Source organism: Asterias rubens, chromosome 2 (assembly GCF_902459465.1).
Source record: "Asterias rubens chromosome 2, eAstRub1.3, whole genome shotgun sequence".
Classification (NCBI taxonomy): Eukaryota; Metazoa; Echinodermata; class Asteroidea; order Forcipulatida; family Asteriidae; genus Asterias; species Asterias rubens.
In genome coordinates, this window is record NC_047063.1 from 11,569,450 (window position 1) to 11,597,395 (window position 27,946).

The 27,946-nt window shown below is 38.8% G+C and overlaps 2 protein-coding genes across 4 annotated transcripts; one reads left to right on the forward strand and one right to left on the reverse strand.

The window, feature by feature from the left end:
* Positions 1–58: 58 nt before the first annotated feature.
* On the reverse strand, positions 59–21,898 carry LOC117306848 (Bardet-Biedl syndrome 2 protein homolog; the record flags this gene model as incomplete). 3 transcript variants are annotated; one of them, XM_033791403.1, is given in 15 exon segments in its annotated part: positions 59–196; positions 2,454–2,582; positions 4,155–4,281; positions 5,261–5,368; positions 6,142–6,239; positions 8,950–9,072; positions 11,486–11,625; positions 12,024–12,159; positions 12,714–12,800; positions 13,484–13,588; positions 14,213–14,353; positions 15,528–15,653; positions 16,922–17,146; positions 19,121–19,337; positions 21,636–21,898. In XM_033791403.1, coding segments are annotated over 14 exon segments (1,800 nt in total), but the record flags the coding sequence as incomplete, so codon positions are not given.
* On the forward strand, positions 19,326–27,922 carry LOC117306849 (ankyrin repeat and SOCS box protein 13-like). The gene is made up of 8 exons (XM_033791404.1): positions 19,326–19,398; positions 21,906–22,126; positions 22,429–22,472; positions 22,773–22,963; positions 23,448–23,601; positions 25,109–25,246; positions 25,834–26,034; positions 26,914–27,922. Coding segments are annotated over exons 2-8 (855 nt in total). The 5' UTR covers positions 19,326–19,398; positions 21,906–22,124; the 3' UTR covers positions 27,039–27,922.
* Positions 27,923–27,946: the final 24 nt, after the last annotated feature.

Sequence of the window (27,946 nt, forward strand, 5' to 3'; positions counted from 1 at the left end):
GAAAGTGTATAATGGCTTTAACCAAACAAAGGTGGGAAAATTCCTTTAAAAATCTGACCTTTATGAGAACATTGTTGAGTTCCTCCATGTGCATTGGGAAGTCGGCTATGACTTGCAGGTCTTCAATACCAAGGAAATTACTAATGGCCTGAATCAGGTCTCCAGCTAGATCCATGTCGTCCGTCTTAATGCAGATCTGATATATACAAAAACCACAAGGGAAACTGACTGAGTATGTTTTAAATGACTTGGGGTGGCACAAATTGACTAGAGTGGGATTTCGAACTAGCGACCTCCGGATAGGTGCTGGCGCCCCACCAACTGTGCTTTCTAGCTCTATGTTGGGGGTTTCGCTGTTTTGTCAATTTATTTATTCTTAGCTCCACCAACTGAGCTATCTGGCTCTATGTTTTGGGTTTTTTGATTTTGTCAATAAATCTATTTTGTTCGGGAGTGTAAGTCAGAAGCCACACAACCGTTCATTGCTGTATAGCCAGGGATTACACCCAAGTTTAGGAAACAACCAGGGAAGCGGCAGATCTGATCGAATACAGCAACACAAACAATAACACCTCGAAGAGTCCTTCTTTAGCGCCAATAACAGAATGAATAGGAAATGAGAAAATTAGGAAATTAGAAAAAATGTTAAGTTTTACATGTGAAAGGAAAACCCTCATTTAACCCTTTCAATACCACATTGTTTATTGCAAGCGCCCAACCGGATACCGCATTGTTGACAAAGGTCACAATGCTGTGTACCGTATTTTTTCACACCAAAAAAAATATAACGCAATTTGCAGTGTGTACTGTTTTCAATCTTGATTTTCTGTGGAAAGACATTATTTTTTTGAAAAACTTTGTGCATGCAATTTGTAGCATATGAAATGACCTTTCCTACGATGTCAAATTTGTATATATTATCTTAATTTTGTTTGCAAGATTTCTGGCTGAAAAAAAAATACTTCTATTTTTATTCGGGATTTCTGTCTCAAGAAAAACAACAAGATTTTCAACCTATTTTTCCTCAAGAAAAGTTTGTAAAAACTTCTCAGAAAATATAACCGTTTTTATTATAGGCTTCTATTTACATTTGTACCATAATCGGAACCTATTTTGCTGAAAAATCTTATCTGTTTTGAGAGTGTTCAGCCACCACGGTCACTGCGACCAGCACGAGTGGGTCCAGGCCCGCCCGCCATGCACGCCCAAGCCCACGGCGTTGAACGGGTGACGTGCTCGGTCCAGTTAGCTACCGTTGGTATATAGTCCGGTTTTGTCATCATCTGACTGCATGTCTGGCGACGAAATATCACGATTTGATGCCAAATGTTCACTAGATACTTTAATAGAACTTCCCAAGTCTTTTTATAGAGTCACTATAGGCAAACATATAAGCCAAAACCTCCGTGCAATGAGCAGACATGATGGTGATTTTTTACGAAAAAAAACGGAAGCGTGAAATCTTGAGGTGTACTTTTCTCGGAAAATCATAACGGCGACCCCCTATACAATACATACCATTGTAATGCTTGGTAAACAAGCAACCCGTCTATATAAAACCTAACAACAGAGGGCACCAAACAAATTAAATACAATCTCTCAAAGGCAATGCTTTTTTCTGTCGAGTTTTCTCGACATTGGGACGGAGCGACTACACAACGCACGGTCGAGAAAACTCGACAATGGTAAGGAAGCGCTTGCATTGCGCGGTCGAGTAAACTCGACAATGGTATTGAAAGGGTTAAGGAAAACCACCAAACCAAGTTTTGTGTTTATTGAACGCTACCCCATGCTGTTTTGTCAACTTACAAAATGGTCGCACAAACACACCTTAAATAAGCCTTAAATAAACCTCAAAGAAAACAGGACAGGGTAAATTTTAAGTGATTTGGGGTTTAACAAAGAAAATTTGTAAGTAGACATTCCAAAAAACAATTGTTGGCTTCTGTAAATGCCCCCATTGGTTTTCTCTGTATTATTTACATTTCATTACTCATTTTTGGTCCTTATTAATATTTTTTCTCGTCCAGTTCTTAACTACTATTCTTGACGGTCTTTGACCTAAATTATTGTACAAATTTTTTGTCAACAATTTGGAAACCAAATTGTTGACTTGATTTTAATTTGAATCCCGACAATCTAAAACAGTATAAGGTAAAAACCACAATTAATATTCTTTATCCCCGATGTAAATTTAACAGCTCTTATATGGTTGCGGTACCCCCTGCCAAAACATAGGATTCGAAACTGCCTCTAGCTATCGGGCAACCTTGGTAGTCTAGTTGGTAAGACACTGCTCTAGAGTTGCAAGGGTCGTGGGTTCGAATCCCATCCGAGTAACATGCCTGTGATATTTTTTCACAGGACGCTTGGAAAGTACTGAGTATACAGTGCTAGCACACATTGGTGTATGGGTAAAAACCAAAATTAATCAACTAAAACAGGTTTCTCACCTGTCCACTGGTCTGCATGTTGATAAACACTGGTCCTGAACCACGCAGCGATATGAAGCCAATGTTGAGCTCACCCTTACAGGTAATGTCTTCATTCAAGAGGAAATTCTGATTGACCCACATCAAGACCTGGACAAAGAGAATAATAATACCGAAGTCTTATATATACATTTTTTTTTTAGATAGATAGATAGATAGGTATAAATGTTTATTCAATGTTGCAAATAGTGTATAATACAGGGTAATATTGACAAAATTAATGTAAATATAAAATATATTAAAAGGTGAAACTTTAAACAAAAGGCAACATCTAGGTCCGGGGAGAAGCACAGCTTTTGTTACCCAGCCTATGAACAGACAGACCAAAAAAACAGACAGACATTAAAATTACAGGACAAAACTAACAGGACAAAACTAACAGGTGTAAGACAGAAAATAAAGCCGTTACGATTTCCACATACAAAAATAACATCAGAATCTTAGTATAGCGCGCGTATCTACCAAACAAGATACTCAAGTATATACAAACTTTTAGAATGATAGGTAAATTGCAGTGATGAATTTTGAGACCCAATTATTTAGCACCTTATCAGGGTTTACAAGGTGCTACGGCGCATACAGCAGCCACAGCAAGGAACAAAGCGGCGAACCCCTTCTCTTTTCCAAAAGTGCACTGGGTTCTTTTACATGCGTTACACAACACATGGGACCAATGGCCTTCCGTCCAATCCGAAAGACAAAGCAATAGTTAAGTGTCTTGCTTAAGGACACAAGTGTCACGCCAGCTATAGAACAGAATCAAAACAGCTGGGGTATACCATTGAAATTACCTTGATCTGAAATAGTTAACTGTTTGGTCACAACAAAGAGAACATTATCAAATTAACAGGGCCCAATTTCATAGATCTGCTTAGCGGCCAATTTCATGCTTACTGAGTGATTTCCATTTTATAGCGCTGCTATTACCGTAAGCACAAGATAAGGTATGCTAACCATCAGGTGCAAATCCATGGATAACGCACAAGATGGCCGCCTAAAGAGTTTGCTTATCTATGAAATTCGCTTAAGCTTAAGCAAATGTTTTAGCAATAGTTAGCACAAAAAAGTGTGTACAGTTGAGCAGCAATTAGAAATTGGCCCCTGAAATCCAATGGGAGACTTTCTGGGACGATCGAGGGCAGCAGACTTACCGGGTAAATCCATTGTTCTCAGAATTATGCGCATGTTCAGAACTACGTAAACAATGGAAATTTACCCGGTATGTCTGCTGCCACCTAGCGTTGGAAATGGTTAGTCATTTGGTGACCATGGACAGGTTTCATACAGCTACTTTGAAAGCAGACAAGGGTGCTTTACAATTTTCTGCTAAAAAAATAATAAAAGCAATTCCTGCCATAAGTACCCCTGAGTTATCTTTCATAACTAAATAAAAACAATGGCCTTGAAGAAGGTACTTTATCGAGGGGCACTACAGCTCCTTACAAGAGCACCGAGCCGCCAAGGTCATCGTGAAATTTGATGTTTTGGGGGCAATTGCCACAATTCTACCTGTATCAGTCTCGCAGAAAGAAGAAAAAAAAAGGAGGGAGTTATAACGAATCTAAAGTGTGAATTAGTTTTAGAAGAACATACCCTTTGGATTCTCTCATTGACAGTGAATGAAACGAATCTAAAGCGTGAATGAGTTTCAGAACAACATACCCTCTGGATTCTCTCATTGACAGTGAAGGAAACACTGCTCTTTGGTTCTGGTGTATCCTCTGGACATGGTAAATACATAGAGAAACGTGGTAGCTGCCTTGTTAACTCAAACACATGGTATTGGTTGCTGAAAAAAAAGAAACATACACATCACAGGTTACACAAAATAGTAGTAAGAAAGTTTTTCTTTTTGAATTTTGCCCCAAACAAGGGGCTAAAAGCCATTCTTGGTAAGGGGCTACAAGAATTGTTTTTATTTAAATGTAGTATGAAAAATAACTTAGGGTGATGATGGTATGAATTGATATTCCTTGTAAAACAGTCCAGGGCCCAATTTCATATCGCTGCTTAGCGGCCGACTTTGTGCTTACTGCGCGATTTCCATTTCATAGCGCTGCTAATCTTAAGCACACGAAAAGGCATGCTAACCTTCTGGTGCTTACCGCACGAACATAAATGACACCACAATGCAAATCCATGGTAAATGCGCAATATGGCCGCCAAATTTTTCTGCTAATCTGTGAAATACGCTTGCACCTTAGCAAATTTGTCTGCTAAAGTAAGCATGAAAATTTGCTTACTTTTAAGCAGCACTATGAAATTGGGCCCAGATTGTAGGACGGAGTGATACATGCACCAGGCAAGGAGTTCAAAAGAGATGCAATATGTAAAGCCATACGTGAAATAAAGCTGTTGGAATGGCTCCATGTTCTACATCTCGGCAAATCAAGAGTGTATGGGTGAGAAGAAGCAGAAAGTCTGGTTTCACACTGAAACATTCTAACAGGAGGAAGTGGGTCAGACAAACTAGTAGCACATTTAACAAGAAAATATCTGTTGAAAAGACAGAGGCTGGCTACAGACCTAGGGTGGGAAAGAGGTTGGAACCTTGATCATCTACTATAATTTTACCATTTACAATCATTTTTGTTTTTCCTTTAAAGAAAGCTTTTTTCCAAAAAAGTAGTGTTATTTTTCAAACGATTGTGTCTAAAAACTGTGCAGGACAAATCGTGTATCAAGTGTGCAGGAGTGATACAAATACTATTGAGAGCATCTTCACGCGGTCAAAAATACAATGCTTTAAGTAATTACTCCTACATTACCTGGATTTGCCTCCAACGAACGCCTTGATGTGAAGATCAACAGGTACATCTTTCGGGGGAATAACTTGGACTTTGACCGAGTTGCAAAGGTTCTGAGCACTGGGATGACTGTTGGTGAGATGATTGGGAAAAACAAAGGAGAAAAGTTGACTCAGGTTGTCTGCTCTTTCAAGATAATACTCGCATAGTGCTCTAGAGGTACTTTGAATCCAAACAAATCTTTTGTGAAAATATTTTAAAAGTGATTCAGCTTTCAAAAGAACACTATTGTATTAAAAATAGTAATAATAATATTAAAATAAAGACATTTGTAAAGCGCCTAATGCAAAAGCCTCTTAGCGCATAAAGAGAACAATAAAATATACAATGAGTGAAAGATACAATTACAAACGAGCAGATTACAAACAAGCAGCTTCAAAGGAATGAGTTTTTAAATTGAGTTTATTAAAGTTACCAAGACTGGTATTTAGGTTGACAGTCGATCCCATAGAATTTTGTAAAAACAGTATCCATTTGTTATTATTGTGGGATAACCTGGGTCCTTGTTGAAACCCAAGGGTTTGGCTTTGGCTGTGGCTTACAAGCGCTGCATCAAAAGCACACACTTTAAAAAAGAACTGACAGAGCCTAAGCCGGAGCCCAAGTCGAAGCTGTTGATTTCGCAAAGGCCCTCAACAAATTTTCCTCAAAGTATTGCATGAAGCTTTGCATGGTTTGATAATTAGAAAATTTAAGGTGTGGTCTCTTTCAGAGCCAACACTCCCACAAAGGAGATTTACACATGGTTGTACACGCAAGTTTACTATTTATTTATAGTTTCTTCTTAGATATTCCTCAGTTTGTCTGTTCCCTGATTGAGTTAAGGTGTCTGTTTGACTTACACCACATGGCTCTCCCCTTCAAAGATTCCTTCAGCAAAGATCAGAATGGCTCTGACAACTGTGTCGTTAGTTGTAGACACGGAGAGCTCAACATGGGGCTGAAAACAGAAAGAATCATGCAAGTTAACATGGACACAATCAACCATGTTGGGATGGATCATGATTTTAAGGTCCAAGAACTTCAGTCTTTCATCAAGCATGATATTTGGTCCTTGGAAAAAAAAAGTAGGAACATTTGCGTGGGGCTGAAACAGAAAGAATCATGCAAGTTAACATGGACACAATCAACCAGTGTTGGGATGGGTCATGATTTTAAGATCCAAGAACTTCAGCCTTTCATCAGGCGTGATGTTTGGTTCTCGGAAAAAAGTAGCACAACTTAATCAAGTACAATAGCTGATCTACATGAACATATACATGGTGTAGGCTTTAATAGACTATTCAAATTATAATTAGAATTAGAATTAGAATTTTGTTATTGTCCACATCATAAATATACAGAAATTTAGTTTCCATTGGCAGATAAGAATAAAACAATTATTGGTTAAAAACAGTGATTACAATTCACAATGTCACACAGATTAAAAGGACTTAATAATGACAATTTGTCTGATATATCCTAGGGCAAAACAATTGGAAAACAGTAGGAGCTATCTGGCCGGTAGGCAGTAGAGGTTTTCTATGGAACTATAATTGGTAACATGTGAACATTAGATCATCCACTTCTTCATTACTGGTTGTTCCCCAAACCCACAACAATTGGGGTGACAGGGCTTTTTCTCATGCTGGTCCTCTACTCTACAATAATTTGCCTCTTAATATTCACAAGTTCAAAGAGGCCCTCAAAAACCCACTTTTTCACAGCTGCTTTTCATTAATTTTTTTGTGTTTCTTCCTTGCACCATGAGCATCACTTGTGGTGGATACCGGCGCACTATAAGTGTTCTTATAATTATTATTATTATTAAAATCATTGTCCATGACCTGACTTGCAGTATGACCTTTTTTGGTGTGGTAAAAGCAGGTAAAATCTTGCAGCTGTTTGTGGCCAACAAGGGCATTTGAAATCAAGCCACTTCCTGCTGCTATGGTCCCTATGCAAAACGCGAAACGCAACAGGGACGCTGAACCCTTCTAAAAAAGTCCTATCTATAAGCGAAATGCCTATAGAATCATATGATTTTAATAGGATTCCTATAGAATTCATACAGATTTTTCGTCACTTCTTTGATTCCTATAGACCATGTGAACTTTGTTTACCATAAGTGTGACCTTGTACATTCTTTGAGTATTCTGGCAGGCACAATACTGCACAGGTCATATTATGGGAAAGTTGACATTTTGTGTCATAATTTCCACATAAATCCAAGAATTATGAAAGTAAAAGCTGGACAAGTTTTGAAATGTGCCCCCTTTCATCATATCAAAACTTGATAAGAATTAGACAGTGCAATCTCCATACAATATAAGATTTTATGATTTCTTCCATTAGGCTGTGTACAAATCCTGCCTGCAGGAAGTCTAGGCTCTGCTGCTCTTTTGTAAACATGTAATGTCACAAGTCACATCGTCTATAAGATTCCTATAAGATTCTTGTAAGGTTTTTTTTTTGTAAGGGAGGTCACGCACATGTTTTTAGGCACATAGATAGGCTACCATCCAATGATTTGTCTCCTTTGGCCTTAGTGAGAGTTCTTTTTTACCTCAGTGGGGGGCCTTTTTGGCCTCAGATGAGGGTGCTTTTTGGGAGTGTGCATCATATACAAGGGCTCCATACGTGAAAAGTGTACTCACAAAGAACAGCTATTGTCCAATGACCAGCCTCATTTGGTCTCAGCGAGAGCATGCTTTTTGACCTCAGTGGGGGCGCTTTTTGGCCTCAGTGAGGGCGCTTTTTTGGCCTCAGTGAGGGCGCTTTTTGGCCTCAGTGAGGGCGCTTTTTGGCCTCAGTGAGGGCGCTTTTGGGCCTCAGTGAGGGCGCTTTTGGGCCTCAGTGAGGGCGCTTTTGGGCGTCAGTGAGGGTCCTTTTTGAGAGTGTGCCGTCACATGCAAGAGGGTCTATACCAGAATAGTGTGATGTTTTATCAAGCTATGACAATGGAAAGTCTGTTTTCATGTCAATCAGGAACATTGGCAGAATACGCAATCACCTCACAAGGGAAGCTGCTGAAACCATTGTCCATGCCTTCATCACATCCAAGGTAGATGCATGCAACTCGCTCTTATACGGAATTAACAATAGGCAACTATCTCGCCTTAAACGATTACAGAATATTGCAGCAAGGATGATCACTTAGAAAGCAAGAAAACGAAACACGTCACACCAGTGCTAGCCGGCTTGCACTGGCTCCCCATCCAACAAAGGGTTAAATATAAACTGTGCCTCATTATTTTCAAGATCTTAAAGGTGATGCCCCAGCATATTTAAGTGATCTTGTGCAGATATACACCCCAGGACATCGTGGCTTACGGTCTACAAAACACAAACTCCTCCAGGAAAAAACAACTAACCATGTACATGTATGGGGGGAGAGAAGTTTTCAGAGTGCAGCACCAAAGCTTTGGAACTCCCTCCCGGACACTGAAACTCTCCAAATCACTCAACAAATTCAAGAACAGTTTAAAAACTCATTTTCATAAAGATGCTTTTTGTTAAGTTTATTTTTTTATATTGTTGTTTGCTACTTTCATTGCTTATAGTTGTTTTTTTGTAGAGTAGCGCCATGAGCGCCGTTTGCGGCGGATACTGGCGCTTTATTAAGTGTCCATTATAATAATAATTATTACTATTATTATTAGTGTACTCACAGGTTTGTTAGTATCTCCTGCAGTCACCATGAGCGACGTCTGGAGCTGTGTGTTAGCCGGAATGATCCCCATCTGGGCCTTGTCTAGCTCACCCATCCCTGATGGCCGCTGGGTCTGCCCCGCCTTCAGAAAACAAATCAAGCAATAATGAATAATAATATTCAATATAATGATAACAAATACTAAACCACAAGGGAAACTGACTGGGTAAATTTTAAATGATTTGGGCGTTGAACAAAGACAAATTTACTACAGCAGGATTTGAACTAATGACCTCTGGAACAACCTGCCAACGCTCTTCCAACTGAGCTATCCTAGGCCTGTGTTGGCGATCTCTCTATTGTGTTCAATATTCTGACAAAAAAGTCTGAAACTGGGATTCAGATCTTAGAAGCAGGGATGCCAGTGGCTCTTTCCTTCAGAGCAGGGAAAAAAATTGGGGGTCACCCCCCTCCCCTCAGACCTCAAAAACATAACAGCATTCTTTTTTATGAAACATAAAGAAAAGAAAGTTCTGACCCGGCCAGATGAAACACAGAGCGCATGAACAAAATCAGGGAAAATTTGAAGAAGCTGGATTTCCGGCAATAGCCGGAAAACTGGCTACCCCGTATAAGGTAGAGGATGGCAAGTCCACCTTTTAGTTACCCCTGGAATATTAGATTCCAAGGAGCTTCTGGGAACAGTATCCCCAGTGCTTGAGAAGTAGATCAAAAACATGACATATTTGATTTGGAGAAGAATACAGCATTTCCTGTTTACCAAAGATTCTGGCCTTTTCTCACTCTTTGTAATATTATGATCATCATTTTCCAATTTGTAAGTTATTGTATTGTTGAAGGTGCCTGAGGCACTCCGTAGGTGGATGTGTGCGCGTTAAAAGTTTTGCTAAATTCAGTATAAATTCAGATACAAGTCTGAAATTTCTCATCCGTGTATTAAAAGGGTAGTGACGAGTACGGCTGTTTAAAACCGGCATGGTCACTGTCGTGATTATCGCATGGCAACGACCCTGCAAGGTTTTAAACGGCAGTATAAGATTCAGTCACTACTCTTTTATTCCCATTCATAAATGCCTTTTTGGTTAAAAGGCATAACAAAATAAGAAACTCTGTGTAAACACTTATCTGTTTTCCGATGTGCTTGAGCTCTGTATGTCCGTGTGTTGCATTGTTATGACTTATACGACAGTTTTTGGATCCGTTCGTGCAAATCGTTTATCGTTTTCCTTTCACACACAGTGCGGCCAACTCACCGACAGCGCCTGCATCGCCCGTAACGAGAAATGTCTTGCACCAAGACTAGCGCGTAGTATCCGAAAAACAACCAGTTATAAACAGAGCTCCAACTGGTCATTATCAACCATTTAAACATCCCCATGTGACACGCTCTCCACCAATAGGAATAGCGAAACTGTCTGAGGTATTTATGAATACATATCAGGGTTCGAAATTAGTGGTCGCCAAATGCGAGTGAAAATAGCGGCGGGCGAGTGAAAACCCTTTCTCACTAGCCCGCCGGGCGAGTCAAACTAGTAAGTTTGACAATTTTAGATACTTGCTAGATTTAATTTTGCCGTGATCGGGACCGGAATTGCTGTCGTTCGTTTTAGAAAACACGTACAATCAATTGAAAACATGATGCACAAACCACGGTGCCGAGTATCCTTACAGTACATGTACACGGCGGTCGCCCACTGGTACGTCCATGCAGTATGCACAGCAGATACACAACACACACACAGTCATCCAAAGTCCATTCTGACCAACACTCTGCACGCTGTGATTGTCCGTTGATGGCTGTGATGTTCTTGACTAGACTTCAATGCAGTACACGTTCACGAACAGAGTAAATAATTGCTGCACGTTGTGCATAATGCCTGCAGACTGTGCACAATGTACAGCCTTGGAGGAATTCCAATAACATGGACAACTTTTGCCAACAGAGGGCGTTGTGGGGCAAAGTTCATTGAATTATTTCTAGATGTGCAGTGATGACTGATCGTTGATTCATGAAGATTTTGTTGCAAACGGAGTTCAAAACATGTTCAAATCAACCGACCCCCTAACCATGAAGTCATTAAAGTTGTTGTTGATGGAAAAGGGATAGTTTAAGGTAAAAATTCAGATATAAAATCCTTAAAAAAAAAATCAATTTTAAGGGCTTCATTTTCGTAGTTTTTTTATTTATTTTTATTTTGTGTATAAATACATGCGGGCTAGTGAAAAAAACCTGCGGGCGATCGAGAATTGTGGTTGACTCACCCGGTGGGCGATTGAAAAAAAAAGTTAAGGGAAACCCCTGCATATAGAAACACCTAGGTCCTTATTAAGTTCTTTTATAAAATCTGAGCTTAAAACATATTGATGTCTCGGGCCTTTCCTCACTCCATGTAATTATGATCAGCACCTTCCATGTATAAATTTGTACATTTTTTGTAATTTATTGTATTGTAATATTGTGGGCGGCTTGGGCACTCCATCAGTGGATATGTGCGCGTTATGAGTTTTGCAATTATTATTATTACAATTATTACCTTTGCATTCTCTTCATAGTTTTTGAGTTCCAGCAGTAGATTCTGTTTCCTCTGGCTGAGCTCTCTGATGGTCTCTTGCTCTACGTTGGTATCCATCAGGTTACCCTTCAGCTCTTGAGAGGCCGGTAAGTAGCCACGTACTGATAACAATTAATTAATACCGTAATACTAGTTATTTTGTTATTTATTTTATGATACGTCTTTTTGCTCATGACTAGGTTTGTCTGTATTAGGTACTTCCATTTGTTAATGCCATTTTTATGAGGACCAAAATGGAAATAAGTCTAAGTTATATGCTTTTTGGGGCTATCCTTGGATAATTTTGTGCAGTATTTCGATAGATAGATAAAAATACTGCGACCCCTTACATGCCTGATTATGCCCCAATGCATCTTAGGAATTAAAATTTAGTTACGACAAGTGTCGTATTCGTGACTATCTGAGGCGCAACTAGTCGGTTAGTAAATTTCACTAGTCGCCCAGCACTAATACCCACCATGCAAAGTTAGCAAATTCTACAAATAAGACTGTATCTCACCTTCTCCTTCGACAGAGCAACAGATAAGTTCACTGTGTCCATCCATTCTATAGTCTCCTTCCACAATACCAGCGACTGATGAGGATAGATTATCTTTGAATATCACCTCCCCAGTGCGATCGCTGCGGGCGTCCACCTGGTATAAGGAAAACAGTTATTTGTTTAAAGCCATTGGACACTTTCTGAACAGAACAAAAAATAAAAGTGCACAGATTTACAAGTAACTTACAGGGTTTACAAAAGGTAATGGTGAAAGACTTCCCTGAAAATATTATTCCATGAAATGCTTTACTTTTTGAGAAAACATTACAACAATTATAAATTTTCGATATCGAGAATAACTGATTCATTTTAAACACATGTCATGACTTGGTGAAACGTGCGGAAACAAGGGTGGGTTTTCCCGTTATTTTCTCCCAAATCAGATGACCGATTGAGCCTAAATTTTCACAGGTTTGTTATTTTATATATAAGTTGTGATACACAAAGTGTGGACAATACTGTTTACCGATGTTGTGTGACTGCTTGAAATCAAATAACGATTTTTTTTTAATGTTGATATGGCCATCCTTGTATGATACCTACAGAGGATTGCCTCAAAAAATTTCACAGGAGATGGGAAAAACAAAATTAATATCCTTCCCTCAAGGTACGGAATGAACATCTCTAAATTTAGTCATAACTCTTTACCTTGCCATTACTCCAGCCTGTGATCAACTCTGGTACCCCGTCTCCATTCAAGTCAAAACTATGAATACTAACAGCCTGGTTCTTGGACTGTCGAGAAAGTGAAATTACAGAGATCAAAGTGGCTAATTTCAATATTTATAATAAATAAAATGTTTTAGAGGCAGCCCGGTAAAACCCAACGTTCTTGAACTAGACGATGATGCGGCGAAGTGCACTGTACTCAAGCTCTGTCATTCACAACAAGTGGGTTTGAATCCTGGCCTGGCTGGTTAAGATGCTTGTTTCCTTGAGCAAGACACCAATACCCTACGATTATTTGTCTATTGGATGGAATGTTAAACTGTAGAAATTCTAGAAATAGTTCATGTAGATTTGTTTCTGCGTCACAGAAAGCGTCCCTAGAATAGGGACGAAATTCCTGAAAAATTGCTTGCGGTCACAGGTTCCCTCTTATGTAAGACCCAGAGCCTACCAGCTGTTACAATTCAGGAGGTCTACAAAACATTGTCAACTATTTCTTTCTCCTTTTTGGTAACTGCATTACTACTTTCAAGAAAATTTGAGGGCTCGAGGAGATTTTTAGAAAATCCTGATTACAGGAAAATTTCCTGAAATATCACATGCCTGTTAAAGCTTCTTCAGACTTCAAGTTAGTTTAAGTTCCCTTAGGAGGCAATCCTTGGATTCAAAAGACAAGTTTATGACAATAATATTATAGCAAATCGTGGTTTGGGGGTTTGTCCAAAACTCCCAAAAAACAGACCACCCACCTTGATTCTCCAGTAACGCGAGTTGTTCTCGTACACACCAACTGTTCCATTTGCCAAAGCGTAACCAAAACGGTTGTTTGCCATTGCACACAATGCTGATATTGCCTGGAAACAATGTCACAAACCAACGGCAGATAAGTTACAAAAAACATTGACATGAATAACAAGTTATGAATTCTAACATGCATTGGGTGAGTGAAGGTAGGTATTTATTGATATATTTTGTTCTTTAGAGAACTGTTTTGCTATATATTTTACTACCCCTGAGTAGATTTTTTGATTTTGGGAGACTTCTCAGTTCTTGAGAGAACTGTCCTGCTTTTTTATCAACTACCTGGGCGGAAGGTAGATTATCGACTGGGACAACTACCTTATCTTAATAGAGGATCGTTATTAAGTTCACTTCTGCCGAGTGGGTGCTTAATTGGTCTCAACGTTTCAACTAGCTTGCTCTAGTCATCGTCAGTAGACTGCAATCACTGGCAAGTAGACTTTAATCTATGTCTTGCAAAATGTGTTTTTTTTACGTTTTTCGGGTGACCCAGATGGGCGATCGATCTCAAACTTCTAGGTTTGTCAGTTTATGTATAATGGTGGATAACATAAAGTGCTTACGCTGCCAGAAAATGTTTTGTTAGCAAAAACCGATTCTGTAATATTCCTTTAAGTTTGTCATTGAGTTGTCATTGAGTTGTCATTGATTTCATTTTATATTTCAAAATAACCAACCTCTGTCTCTGTCATTTCAGCTATAATTTCATCTTTCTTGAAGACACGAATGTCGAAATCTTCTGATCCCACGATAAGCTCTTGTTCTCCATCATTAGTGACATCACACAGGACGAGGGAACATACATTGTCCCCTGTCACCTGAAGACAATGACAATAGAATAAATATTGGTATATACAATAGACAACAATATCTTGACCTGAAAGCTTTCCAGCTAGTCAGTGATAAACTTTTTCACTGGTGCCTTATTTAGTGCAAATATTAAATAATAATAATAACAATAATAATATCAAAGTCTTATATAGCGCACGTATCTACCAAACAAGGTACTCAAGGCGCTGAGTATATCTGAACTTACAGAAAGATAGGTTATTGAATTGATGAATTCTGAGACCCAATTATGTAGCACCTTCTTAGGGTTTACAAGGTGCTGCGGCACATAAAGCAGCCACAGCCAGGAACACTGGGGCGAACCCCTACTCTTTTCGATAAGTGCACTGGGTTCTTTTTCATGCGTTACACAACACATGGGACCAAGACTTTACGTCCCATCCAAAGGACAAAGCAATGGTTAAGTGTCTTGCTCAAAGACACAGTGTCACGACTGGGGATTCGAACCTACACTCTGCTGATCGGAAACACCAGAGTTTGAATTCGGTGCTCTTAACCGCTCGGCCACGGCACTTCCACGAAGTCTTGTGAAGCGTATCAACGATTAAGTGACATTCATCACATATAATTACAAAGAAAAGACATTCCAAACAGTATTGTTGGGGAAAACCTATGGGTGTTAAGGAAACATTTGAAAAAAGACAGTTATACTTTGAAAAAATCCTTGAATATTCTCAAACTCCCTCGGAAATTAGAGAGGAATGCACAGCTAAGAAAAAAAACTTGCCTTTAAAGGAACACGTTGCCTTGGATCGGTCGAGTTGGTCCTTGAAAAGCGTTTTGCAACAGTTTGTTATACAATCGGCATGGTTGGAAAGATACTGAAAAAGTAGAATACAATGATCTACACAAATATGCCTCGAAATTGCGTGGTTTTCTTTTTACCTCGTCGACTAACACGGTCGGCCATTTATGGGAGTCAAATTTTTGACTCCCATAAATGGCCGACCGTTTTAGTTCGCGACGTATAATGAAAACCGTGCAATTTTGAGTGATACTTGTGTGGACAATTATATTCTACTTTTAAAACATCTTTCTAACCATATGCATTTCATAACAAATTTTATAGACCAACTCGTCCGATCCAAGGCAACGTGTTCCTTTAACTTAAGTTTTCCAGACTCGATTAAAAGAGAAACTTACAGTCCAGAAGAGGTCATTCCCCTCACTGTCAAAGCCTTGCAGTGAGCAGTTACCACCAATGATGGCCAAGGGAGTCTCAATGTCTCCTAGTTGACCAACGGCGATTGCATTCACACCATCTGGAGCCTGTAACGGACACAGTCATTAACGAAAAGAAAATAATAATTATTGTTATTAATTCAATTCATTTCAATTCATCAACATTTATTTCCACATGGCAAAGCACTTTATAAAAACAAAACAATTGATACAATAAAACTACTACATGGAGGCATAGCCCAAGCTTATAAACGGAATGCCTTAAACACAACAAAAATGTATTATTATTATTTATAACCATTTCACAAATTACAGTAGCAATTTGGTTTGCGATAACACCATGTGTTTGTGTCTTCTTCCCAGGTAGACTTTGTTCTTTTGATCACTGTCTTGCTTTACATACTCTACTACCCTGGAGTAGATTTCCAGCTTTTCGGGACACTTCTAAGTTCTAAAACTGATCTGCTTTTTAACTACTACCTGGGCGAAAGGTAGAAAATATAATAAACCATGATTTACAGAACTACATGTAGGCCTACACGCTCAACAGCAACTAAAGGAACATGTGAAGAATAGATGACAGATAAGGGTAGATTGGGCAGGGGTCGAAATTGCCACTAGCCCGCTAGCCCGGGACTACCAGACTCACAGCCGGGCTACTGATTTTTCCAGTTTGATAGCCCGACAGGCTAGTGGAAAAATAATGCAAAAATCTCATCACAAACAATAAAGAACTGTGCTATTGTAACGTTTGAGCCGTGACGCGAGACATAGTGTGTCTTTCGGGCTACCAAAATCTCATCAGGGCTACTATAAATTCTTGGTTACTAGCCCTGCTGACTACCATGAAAATACACTTAATTTCGACCCCTGTTGGGTAAGGACAGGTAATGGGGTGGGAGAGGGAACGACAATAAATAAATAAGTTGCAACAATAAATAAAATACACAGGGGTTTATTTAAGGCTAGTGAAAATTAGGGACAGTAATGCTCTCAGATTTTGTTTTCCAATTGCAGATTGTATTCTTCATGCGTGGACATAACTGCTCAAGATTTTCGGCGATATCTCAAAAATTCTACCACCTTTTGAATCGTAATTTTAGTTATAAGGTATTTTTCTACAACTGTTAAAACAAACAGTGATTTCATAAGTATACCATAAGTACCTTAAAGTGCCAAATAAGTGCTAAAATAATAATTATTTTATAAGACAGGGAGCGATTTCACAAAGACTAATTCTAGGAGATATTAAAAACTCAAGGCTAATCCTAAACTAAGATGAGTAACTCGTCCTAACTTGAGATAAGACTAGTCTTAACTCTTTGTGAAATCCAGCCCTGAAAGTGTTTGCTTACATCTTTGTAAAACACATCAGTGTTATTCTGTACATCATAAGCCAGCAGGTTTGTCTGTGTCCCAACCATCAAGACGTCAGTGACTCCCATGGAGTCAAGAGACCCGGCAGAGACTGCGCTGATCTTCTGGTTGATACTGAGCAAGCTGATATCTGAATCAACACTCGCTTCTGATGCACGGCCAGTCGAATGAGCCATTCGAGTGTGGGGGTTATGGACGAAGACCTAAAGAAGAAAAGCAAGTGTAATTTTTACACAAATTACAAAAAATAAAAAAATAAAATTGTTTTTTTTAAGAGGAAGAGAAATGACATATTAATTCAATTTTGTGATGAGCTCTGGCCTGATACTTCACTGGGCAACGAAGATGATTGCCTCTGTGGCCAATGGTCATTGCCTTAGTGCCCTTAAAATGCTCTAGTATGGCTCTAGAATGAGCCATTCGAGTGTGGGGGTTATGGACGAAGACCTAAAGAAGAAAAGCAAGTGGAATTTTTGTACAAATTACGAAAAATCCAAAAATGTTTTTTTTTTTTTAAGAGGAAGAGAAATGACATTTATTTCAATTTTGTGATGAGCTCTGGCCCGATACTCCACTGGGCAACGAAGATGATTGCCTCTGTGCCCAATGGTCATTGCCTCAGTGCCCTTAAAGATGCTATGTCAGATTTTTGGCCCCAAACATTAAAAAATAGATTTTTTTAAGTGAATGGTATTTCATAGAGTATCACCCACTCTAACGAAAAAAGGTTTAACTTTTACTTTTAATGGTCAGGAACCATGACAAAAATTTAAAATGTTTCTTATAAAACATATAAGAATTGGTCACGTGATATATTGTCGGGATCCCGACAAAAACTAATTTTCAGCACTTTACTTCACTGCTACTAATAATTGGCAGACTTTTTCGAGCAATGGCTCAAATGAAAACTTGTAACTTTCTCGACCCCCATCAAAATACCTATTGAATTTTAAATCAAAATTTTTGGGTCAAATCCGCCAAAACTCTGACATAGCATCTTTAAAATGCTCCAGTAGAAATTTGCAATTTCCTCATATTGTAGGTCGCCCTTTACCAAGGAGAAGATGCCTCAGTGCCCTTGCCCTTTCAAAAACGAAGCATACAAGCTTGTGTACTCATTTTTCAGTAGATATAAGTGCTCATGTGAGTGGAGAAAAACAACAAGGCTCTGACCTCGCGTTAAAATGGTGTAAATTGCCATTGTATTTGATACCCAGTCAGTTAAATGGGACTCTACATAATTTTGTTGTGAACATGGTCATTTCCCTTCCTCGTTAGTTATTTAGCAACTGTAAAATGGCACACTTAAAACCCTTACGATGCTACGCAACAACATGCACAAATGGTAACAGTTGTTGTAACCTTTCGCATTTGGCAGTCAACTCAGACGTCATTCTTTGACTGAATTTGTTGCGTTTTAGAGGTCAAGTGACGTCATATTGGTGTTGCCTTTTGCTGATTATGTATTTTGTCAGTCAACTCAAATTCATACCTGGATGGAATTTGTTCCCTTTGACTGAGTTCATGGTCCCACACATTAGCCCAGTCACCACAGAGTGCATACTTCAGCAGGGCAAACAGCCTTACTCAGTCCTAACACAAGCAAGCCTGCACTATGCAACACAATATCTTGTTGCTTCGTTGCATTTGATCTGGTTCTCATTTCAACAGTGTATTCTATTCGGCTGGGTATTAGAGGGACCCTAATGGGGGTTAGTTTTTATATTTTAAATGTACACAATGTCCTTTCCTTGGAATTGGATTGGAATTGTTTGAAAGATCTTCCCACAAAGGGAACTCAACAATGTACACAATGTCCTTTCCTTGGAATTGGATTGGAATTGTTTGAAAGATCTTCCCACAAAGGGAACTCAACAAACTCCCACAAGGGGAAATCAACACCAAGCTGGCAACAACCAATCTCTCTCATACAAACATTGGTTTAAGGTCTATGATTAGGAATCGCACGAATCAAGAAATTGTGAAACAGTAACTAGACGACAATACTTATTCTAGGCATTGTGAAATCTGCGGTTAGCTGAGTGATTCAAACCCACAACCTTGTGATTGCAAGTCCTGCAGTCTAACCACTGGACCATTGTGACTAAATGGAATTTAGAAAGCCAAGTTAGGTAAAGAAAGCCTGCCATGTTTGATTTAAAAACAAAATTAATTACCTTGCCTGCCGTGGTAGCAGCTGTCAAATTTGGATGTTTGCCATCGTACTTGCCCAGTGTCACCATACGAGGGTTAATCTTATGGTTCAATTTCAAGGTGAAGATCGGGACCAACATCTTGACATCGACAGGTATTGCTCAACTCAGGAAGTAAGAAACACTAACACAGCTACATGTAACAATGAACGTTCTCTTTCTTTTATGCAAGGTTTGAAAACTGTGGAGAGAAGGATACATGACAACAAACAACTGTTATTTAAAGGCAACGGACACTATCGGTAATTACTTTAACTAATTTTAAGCATAAAACCTTACTTGGTAACGAGTAATCGGTAGAGGATGATAGTATAAAACATTGTGAGATACGGCTCCCTGTGACGTGATGTAGTTTTTGAGAAAGTAATTTTCAAAATACTTTATTTTGAGACGTCAGATTTAGAGTTTGAGGTCTCGAAATCAAGCACTTGAAAGCACAGAACTTCGTGTGACAAGGGTGTGTTTTTTTTCACAGTTATCTCGAAACGTTGACAACCAATTGAGCTCAAATTTTCACAGGTTTGTTATTTTATGCATGGATACACCAAGTGAGAAGACTGGTCTTTGATAATTACCAATTAGTGTCCAGGGTCTTTAATAGTGATAATAGTAACAGCAAAATGACCAAGGACTTTCGGGGTTGCTAACAAACAAAACAATGTTGGTTCAGTAATATAAGGAATCATACTACGGACTGCAACATAGATTACTGCGCATGCGCTGCATCAATTTGCCCACGTTATCGGCCGATTGTGATCGGCTTCTTCGCAAGGCATGCTGTGATAGCTTCACCTGACGACCTGACTCCTTTCTTTAAAACACTATTGTAGCTTCCAGTTGAAAAAAATAACCGTTGAATTTGACCGTATTTTGGCTGATTTGTGGACACATTTGTTGGTAGTAGGCCCTAACTTTGTTTTAAATGTAATTTTATGACACATAGGTAGGGGAAGGCTACAAAACCCTATTTCATTTCTTGCGTGAACTCAAACCGTCCTTCCATTCAAGAAGTTAATTCCCTTTTCACAGTCTGTGCTTCCTCTGCCAGTCTGCCTTTTTGGTCATGTGCTCTGGGCCTATGATATGTACATGTAGTGTAGTGTACAGTATAATTAGTCTTTTGTTGTTCTTTTCATCATCTGTCGCGTCCTGTCACTGTCATTTGTTATGTGCCGGGCTGCATATCTGCGGGTAATAGTGGTTCATTCTACTTTTGCAGCCCCTGACCCACACAGCCTGTTTTTTTTCCCCATTTTTTGTTGCACTTTGGTTCGTCCCGGTTAGTTGTATTAATGTTGTATGGACCCTTTTAAGTTGATTATAGGAGTATTTCTTGTGTTTGCTTTCATGTTGTTTTGTACTATTTATTATTTTGTGCTGTTATACATATTTTTGACTATTTTGTGATGTTCTGGTCGAATAAATAATAATAACAATAATAATAAATACGATGCCAGAAATGGAAAGATCAATATCGCGTAAGCTTTGTTTTGTGATTTGATTGGGGAATATAGGCCCATAAGTTTTTGTTTTCTTGTAATGCTTTTCATTTTGCTGTTAAGCGCTTTGAGGAATGCCAATTCATATTGCGCTATATAAATACTGTTTTATTATTTATTATTATTATTAGTAGGCCCCTTCTGTACTTTAACAATTTGTTTGGATGTACAACATCCCAACATCAGTGACTGCCTGGTTGCCATGGTTTCTACCATTAAAATGACAGCGACACTACAAATTGCCATACAACCATAATCCCCTTGTTTTTCTAAGTAAGATTAGAGACGCGAGTGTTCCTGGCGTAAATTGAAACTGTTTAGCACAGGTTGGTTAAGTCCAGCCCGCCCCTAGGCTAGCCCACCTGTTGAGCTGTCAATAAATGGCTCTCTTATATTAACATTAGTCTCATGTAATGGCAACTGTGATGAGACCCATGTTAAAAGAGAGCTATTTACAGCTCAACAACAAGGTAGGCTAGCCCACCCCCACTTACAACACAAATCAATCATCATCATGCTCAACCATGTCACCAACCCAGGTTTGTAAAATAGAATGTTATTTAAATTATATTATACTTTTTTATAGCTCCATTCATAACTTACAGTATACACTTTTATTTACAAGATACAGCAAGTGATACTTACATCATATACTACGAGTATGACATCATGGTCTTCTGAAATCCAGGAAAATCCACGTAAAACAATCCAATCAAAATAATATAAAATCACCAATCATTCGTCCATTTCATCCATGCAAGGCAAGTCACAGAATGCAGGCAGTGACAACGTGAACGTAACTCAACGTTATAAAAAAATAAACTCGACAGTGCAAGTCACAATATGAATGATGATGATAAAAAAGAAGATAAAACTCACTGGTCAGTCATTATAAACTGGACAGCTATTTCGAGTGTATACTATGTCTGTACATGGAGGTCTAAACCAGCTTTTTTACTTAACTTTCGAACTGTACTCACTCGTTGCTACACATAAACAAAACTGCATACCACTGACATCCATTTTTTTTACACACCATTCGCGCTACAGCAAGCAGGGCGCCACCTGCACCACCTGCGGGCCCAATTTCACCACAGTAGATAGAGGGCGCGCTTTCATCACAATGTCAAAAATTCACCTTCTCAGCATGCAACAAAAAAAAACCCATTTTTTTTAAAGATCAATAATATTGGGGTTTAGCATCTATTAATTTACCATTAATCTCTGCAAATGCTTTTAATTATCACCAGGTTGGACTCTTCCGTTGACACTGACTTCCTACTAAAAGAAGTTGTTCCACCAATGGGCTAGTCTAGGTTCCACTCAAACGTAAACAAACACTACAGACACACGTGACAAAGTGACACAGGATCGGAATGTCAGCTAAACCAGCATGCGAAACAGGTCTTTCTAGCCGGCCGTAAAGTTCACAAGTACATGTACATTTAAACGGGTGCTTAAACAGGAGCATGTAAGTACTGAATACTTTATTTTAAATCGTGGATGCTCAAAATGGTTCGAAATGTTCTCTCTGTGATGGTGAGTCTGACTCTACTGAGTACTCCTGGAATCCGTACTCCTATATTGTATGAGGTTACTCGAGTGAAAACCACTAGCCAGCCGGACTTGTCAAGTCACAGGTTTACCGGCCCAACACTAAAATCACCAATCGGCAGTATGACCTTACTCTATGGTATGACAGACATTAGAAATAAGTTTATTTAGAACTATATCCATACAGTGGTTGATAATTTCTATTTGTGTGTACTTTAGGATGGAGCGGACAGATGACAAATATCCCTACATCATCAATCATGGTAAGGAAGAGTTGACATTTAAACTGGTCCCTCCTTATATATAATAAGAGAGGAGCAGGGTCAAATTTTATAAAGCTTTTAAGCAGAAAATATTGCTTAGCAAAATTATTTGCACAATCGACAAGACAACCTGTTTAAGTTATTTGCTCTATGTCTAAGAAGATTGTAAAAATGTATCCCCTTTTCTACAAAAAAATAAATAAGAAGGAGAAAAAAAGGGGTCAACCTCTAAAATGGAAGCTTAGCATGTGTTTGTTTTTTGCCTTTTTGTCGCTAATTAATGTCTTTCCCGTATACCAGATTCTAGGGATGTTGCAGAACGAACCAGACTGCACCAAGCAGCAAGCAATGGGCAGCTACAGGTCTTACAGTGTCTCATCCAAGAAGGGTCCAGTGTGAATTGGACTGTCAATGGTGTCACCCCTTTACAGGATGCTTGCCAAGAAGGGAAAGTAGACTGCGTTAGAGCACTCATTGATGCAAATGCCCAGGTTTGGATATATTCCTGATTATTATGTACAAATTATTTTACCCATAAATTTCTGATTTATGATAATAATAATAATATTAAGACTTGTAATGCGCACGTATCCACCCTGCTGGGTGTTCAAGGTGCAGTAAAAACCATAAACTAACAAAATTTAACAAAGTCTCCATAAGTTTCAAGGTTCAATATTCATCTACTCTCCACAGTATCCAAAAACAAAAGACATTATCACTCAAGAGCAACCAGTTTAAACAATACCACTTGCAATAAAGAAATATCAAGAACTAGGTGAAAACAAATGTGACACTGCAGTGGGATCCGCATTTTAGAAGCAGTTTGAGCAAAAGCTCATTATTAAACCTCTTGGTCAATAGCTGTGTATCAATAAAATAGATGGTGTCAATAAAAGAAGTCAGTATAAACTTCCAAAATAATTCAAAAGGGCTAATATATTTGTATTTTTTTGTTTTCATCAAACCAAACTGCAGTTGAATTGCATGGATATCGACTGGCATACTCCCCTGACTCGTTCATGTTCTCAAGGACACCAAGATTGCGTTCAACTTCTCCTTCAGTCAGGTGCTTTACCCAATATCCACCTTGGTGAAAGGTTTTCACCACTTCACTGTGCAGTATTCTCAGGTAAAATAATGGACACTTTTATAGCGCCGGTATCCGCCGCAAGCGGCGCTCATGGCGCTACTCTACAAAAGAACAACCAACAAGCAACGAAAGTAGCATAACATAATAATAAAAATAAACTTAACAAAATGCTTCTCTATGTTGATGAGTTTTTAAACTGTTCTTGAATATGTTAAGTTAGTTGGAAAGTTTCACAGTTTCAGGTAGGGAGTTCCAAAGCCTCGTGCGATGCATCAAGGGGGCATGGAGGCAACCGTCTTATGGCCTTTGGCCTATATTGCATACTCAAAGTCCCATTCTGATTGCACTGAAAAAGAGTCCTTTCACAAACAGGGATACCTGATGCAATTTAGATAACAGCATGTTCTTTCCTTTCATGCCTTATGCAAGTCAGTACTGCAAACATTCACATTGTTATAGTTTAAGGCTGGTGCAGTGTGTACACTGGGTAAGTGTTGAGCTGGAAGTGCAATGTAAACAAATGGTGGGCTTAGCACTAACAGTGAATTTATAAACGAAACAGTGTATACATTGAAGACACTGGACACTATTGGTAATTGTCAAAGACCAGTCTTCGCACTTGGTGTATCTCAACATATGCATAAAATAACAAAGCTGTGAAAATTTTAGTTCAATTGGTCGTCGAAGTTGCGAGATAAAAATGAAAGAAAAAGTTGTGTGCTTTCAGATGCTCGATTTCAAGACCTCAAAATCTAATTCTGAGGTCTCGAAATCAAATTCGTGGAAAATAACTTCTTTCTTGAAAACTACGCTACTACAGAGGGAGCCATTACTCACAATGTTTTATACTATCAACAGCTCCCCATTACTCGTTAACAAGCAAGATTTATGCTAATAATTATTTTGAGTAATAACCAATAGTGTCCACTGCCTTTACGTGAAATGTAAGCCATTGGTGTTTTACATAATAATAAACACCCATTAACATTGCACTCTGGCTCTAATATGTCAGACTTACCATAGCTATACAGACCTGATTACCCTATCAAGTTGTGTGTGCTCTGCTACAGGCCTGTCTGTATGCTTTTGTTTTTGAAAGGGCATGGGCACCATTGCAATTTCTCCTTGGTAAAGGGCACCCTATGGGGAAATTGTAAATTAGTACTGTGAGCATTTCAAAGGCACAAAGGCATTGACCAGGAGGCATGGAGGCAATCGCCTTCAGTAGCTCATAATATAACCGAGCTTCTTTGAATTTTAACCAAGTGGGATTTGGTCTCCTCCAAAAGTAGCATACTGTCTTTATGTTTTGGGGACAATAGCTTTGGTGTTGTAGTGTCTAATCTAAACCATAACTTTATGAATTGGATTTGGCTATAACTGCGTATTATTTCAATAATTAAACAATCTTCACCTGAGCCTCGAGTGTTGCCTTGGAATAAGACTTAGAATTTTTTGCATCTCTTCAATTTTTCATAACTTTTTTTTTTTTACCAGCTATTCTGATGATTTTATGTTTTTTTTTTTTCTTTTTTTTTTTTTAAAGGATGTATCGACTCCACTAACTTACTCTTGCAAGCCGGAGCAGAGGTAGATAAATTGGACTACAACAGATCTGGGACTCCACTGCATGCAGCAGCAAATGGCCACCAGACAATGTGTGTTAGGGCACTGCTACGAGCAGGTACAAAATCACATCTTTATTTATTTGCCAGTCTGATATTCTGTTCTTGTAAGGGCAGACAGTTTATTTTGTTGTAAAGGAAACTGAGGGGGGGGGGGGGGGTGTACTGCATCATTTCAACGAGCATTAAGGTAATTTGGCCAGTGGCATCAGGGCATGGCCAGGGCATAAAGGCAGCAGACAACCATTAGGGCAATTGCAAAAGGCACAAAGGCAATGGTCAATAGCATCAGGGCCAAGGCCAGGGCAACAAGGCAACCATAAGTGGCACAGGGGCAAAGGCCAGGGGCATCAGGGCTTTGGTCAGGGGCATTAAACTATGGCCAGGGGTGTAAGGGCAATTTCTAAAGAAATTGAGGCAATGGCCAGGGGCATTAATGCAAGGGCCAGGGGTGTAGACACATGTTTCTGTGTGAAGTATGAAAGTATAATGTGTGCAGCTTTAGCCATTTGTGCTTTCTGCTGGTCACAGTGTGGCTTTTGAAGTACAAATCTTACCCGGTAATTATGTTGTCTTTTTGCTGACCACGTTGGATGAATATTTGAATAGTTGATTGAAATTTCTTTAATCCTTTTTGTTTTGCCAGGTGCAGATATCAATACTGTTAGGCCAACAGACAATAAAACTCCTCTCCATGTAGCAGCAGCTGTGTCTGCACCAGCAGAAATGATCACTTTGCTCTTACAACATGGGGCTAATATATATGACCTAGACACAGAGGGCAAGAAAGCAGTAGACTTGGCACCGATGGATAGCCAGGCTTATGGTGTTCTCAAACACTATGCAGGTAAAAAGAGAATTAAAAAATATGCAGAAATATATACTCGGACATATTATAGACTACGTATCAAAAGCAGCTTGACTTTTTGCCACAGCTTAAAAGCTGGTTTATTCACACACTATGAAATTTTCTCCTAAGGCAAGGAGCTGATACAGGGCAAACCGGCTAAATAGACATACATCAACCAATGCATTGCAATATAAATTTTGAGGACTACCATCGTTCAAAAACACATTGGACACCATGTCCAACCAAAACACAAATTGTCTACTACGCCCAAACCTAGTGGCCACCCAAAGGGCACAATGCCTAAGCAGCATTTAAATAATACGGACTCACTTGTCCATTCCCACAACAAGCTAGTTGCTCTTGCTTTCTAGTCACTGAAAATGTTTATGGGAACTTGGTAAGCTAAGTTTATGGTAAGCTTCTAAATGTACATAATAATACCAAAGTCTTACATAGCGCACGTCCAACAAGGCTTACATAGCGCACGTCCAACAAGGAACTCAATGTGCTTAGTATAAACATTTTTTCCGAAAGACAGATTATTGAAGTTATGGATTCTGAGACCTAAAGTAGCAACCTTATCAGGGTACAGGTACAGCAAGGTGCTGCCAGGAAACACCAAGGCGAACCCCTTCTCTTAGCAAAAATTGTTACTGGGATCTTTTACGTGCATTACACAATGCATGGGAACAACAGCTTTACGTCCCATATGAAGGATGTAGCAAAAATGGTCTTGCTTAGAGACACAAGTGTCACGACTCTCAAACCCACACTCCGCTGATCAGAAACACCAGAGCTTGAGTCCGATGATTGTAAACCTCTCGGCCATGACACGCCACTAAACTAAAATGCCACATGTATTTGTTTTTATCCTAGAAAATGCCAGATTACTGAGCGAGCTGTGCAGGGAATGTGTTCATCAACATCTCATATTGGATGAATCCGTCAACTCACTACCTCTTCCAGAAAGACTCAAGGAGTTCCTTCAATTCAAATTATAAGAACATCATTTTTCAGTGCCTTTAAAGATTTTCTTGCAATGAATAATTTCCTCCTTGTGCTTCCATCCCTGTGCTTCATTAAAATACTTTTAGCAATTTTATTTTCACGGTATATTTTAGATGGAAGGTTTATTTCTTTACGGTTGATCAAATTGAAACAAGGTAGTGTACCTTTTCAAAGAATGTTAGGTAAACAAATGCTTGGTAAAACCTTTCCAGAAACACTATTTGCTCGTTGTAACTGGAGTAACTATGCAATACTGAAATGCCTGTCAGTAATTTGTTAAATATTTATAGTTTTTCTACTGATTTGATTAGTTATACTTTTATGAAACATATTGGGATAATCATTCATCGGGGGAAACACTGCAGTAATATTTCGAATTTTTGTTTAATGTGTGTCTTACAAAGATGGCAGAAGTATGATACGTTAACATCTCATTGTTAAACCTTATAATACCAGAAAAGTATTAAGTTAAATACATGTACAGTTTGTGTTGAAGATTTGATTTTTACTACGGTGTGTGAAATACTGCTTGCTGATCTCATTTTTTATGTAGGAGTATTATTTTGAAATGTACTTAAAAAACATATGTGGTCAATGAATAGTGTGTTAATTAATGGTGCTATTTTTTTTAAAGAGGCAAGTATTGGTGACTGTATTCAACTCTTTATATGACTTTCAAATTATATTACAATTTAGTTAACTTTATACTGCAGTCTTTGAATGGTGTGAACTAAACTCTGTGGACTGATGAAAAGTTCCTTTCAAACAAATGTCACAAACGACTCTAAAGGAAATGTTGGGCTGGATAAATTCTGCAATCTGTTCTTAGTAATGCAACCATGCAACTCTTGAATAAATAATACCATGTTGGACTTTACATTTTTGTCTCTTGAACAATTGT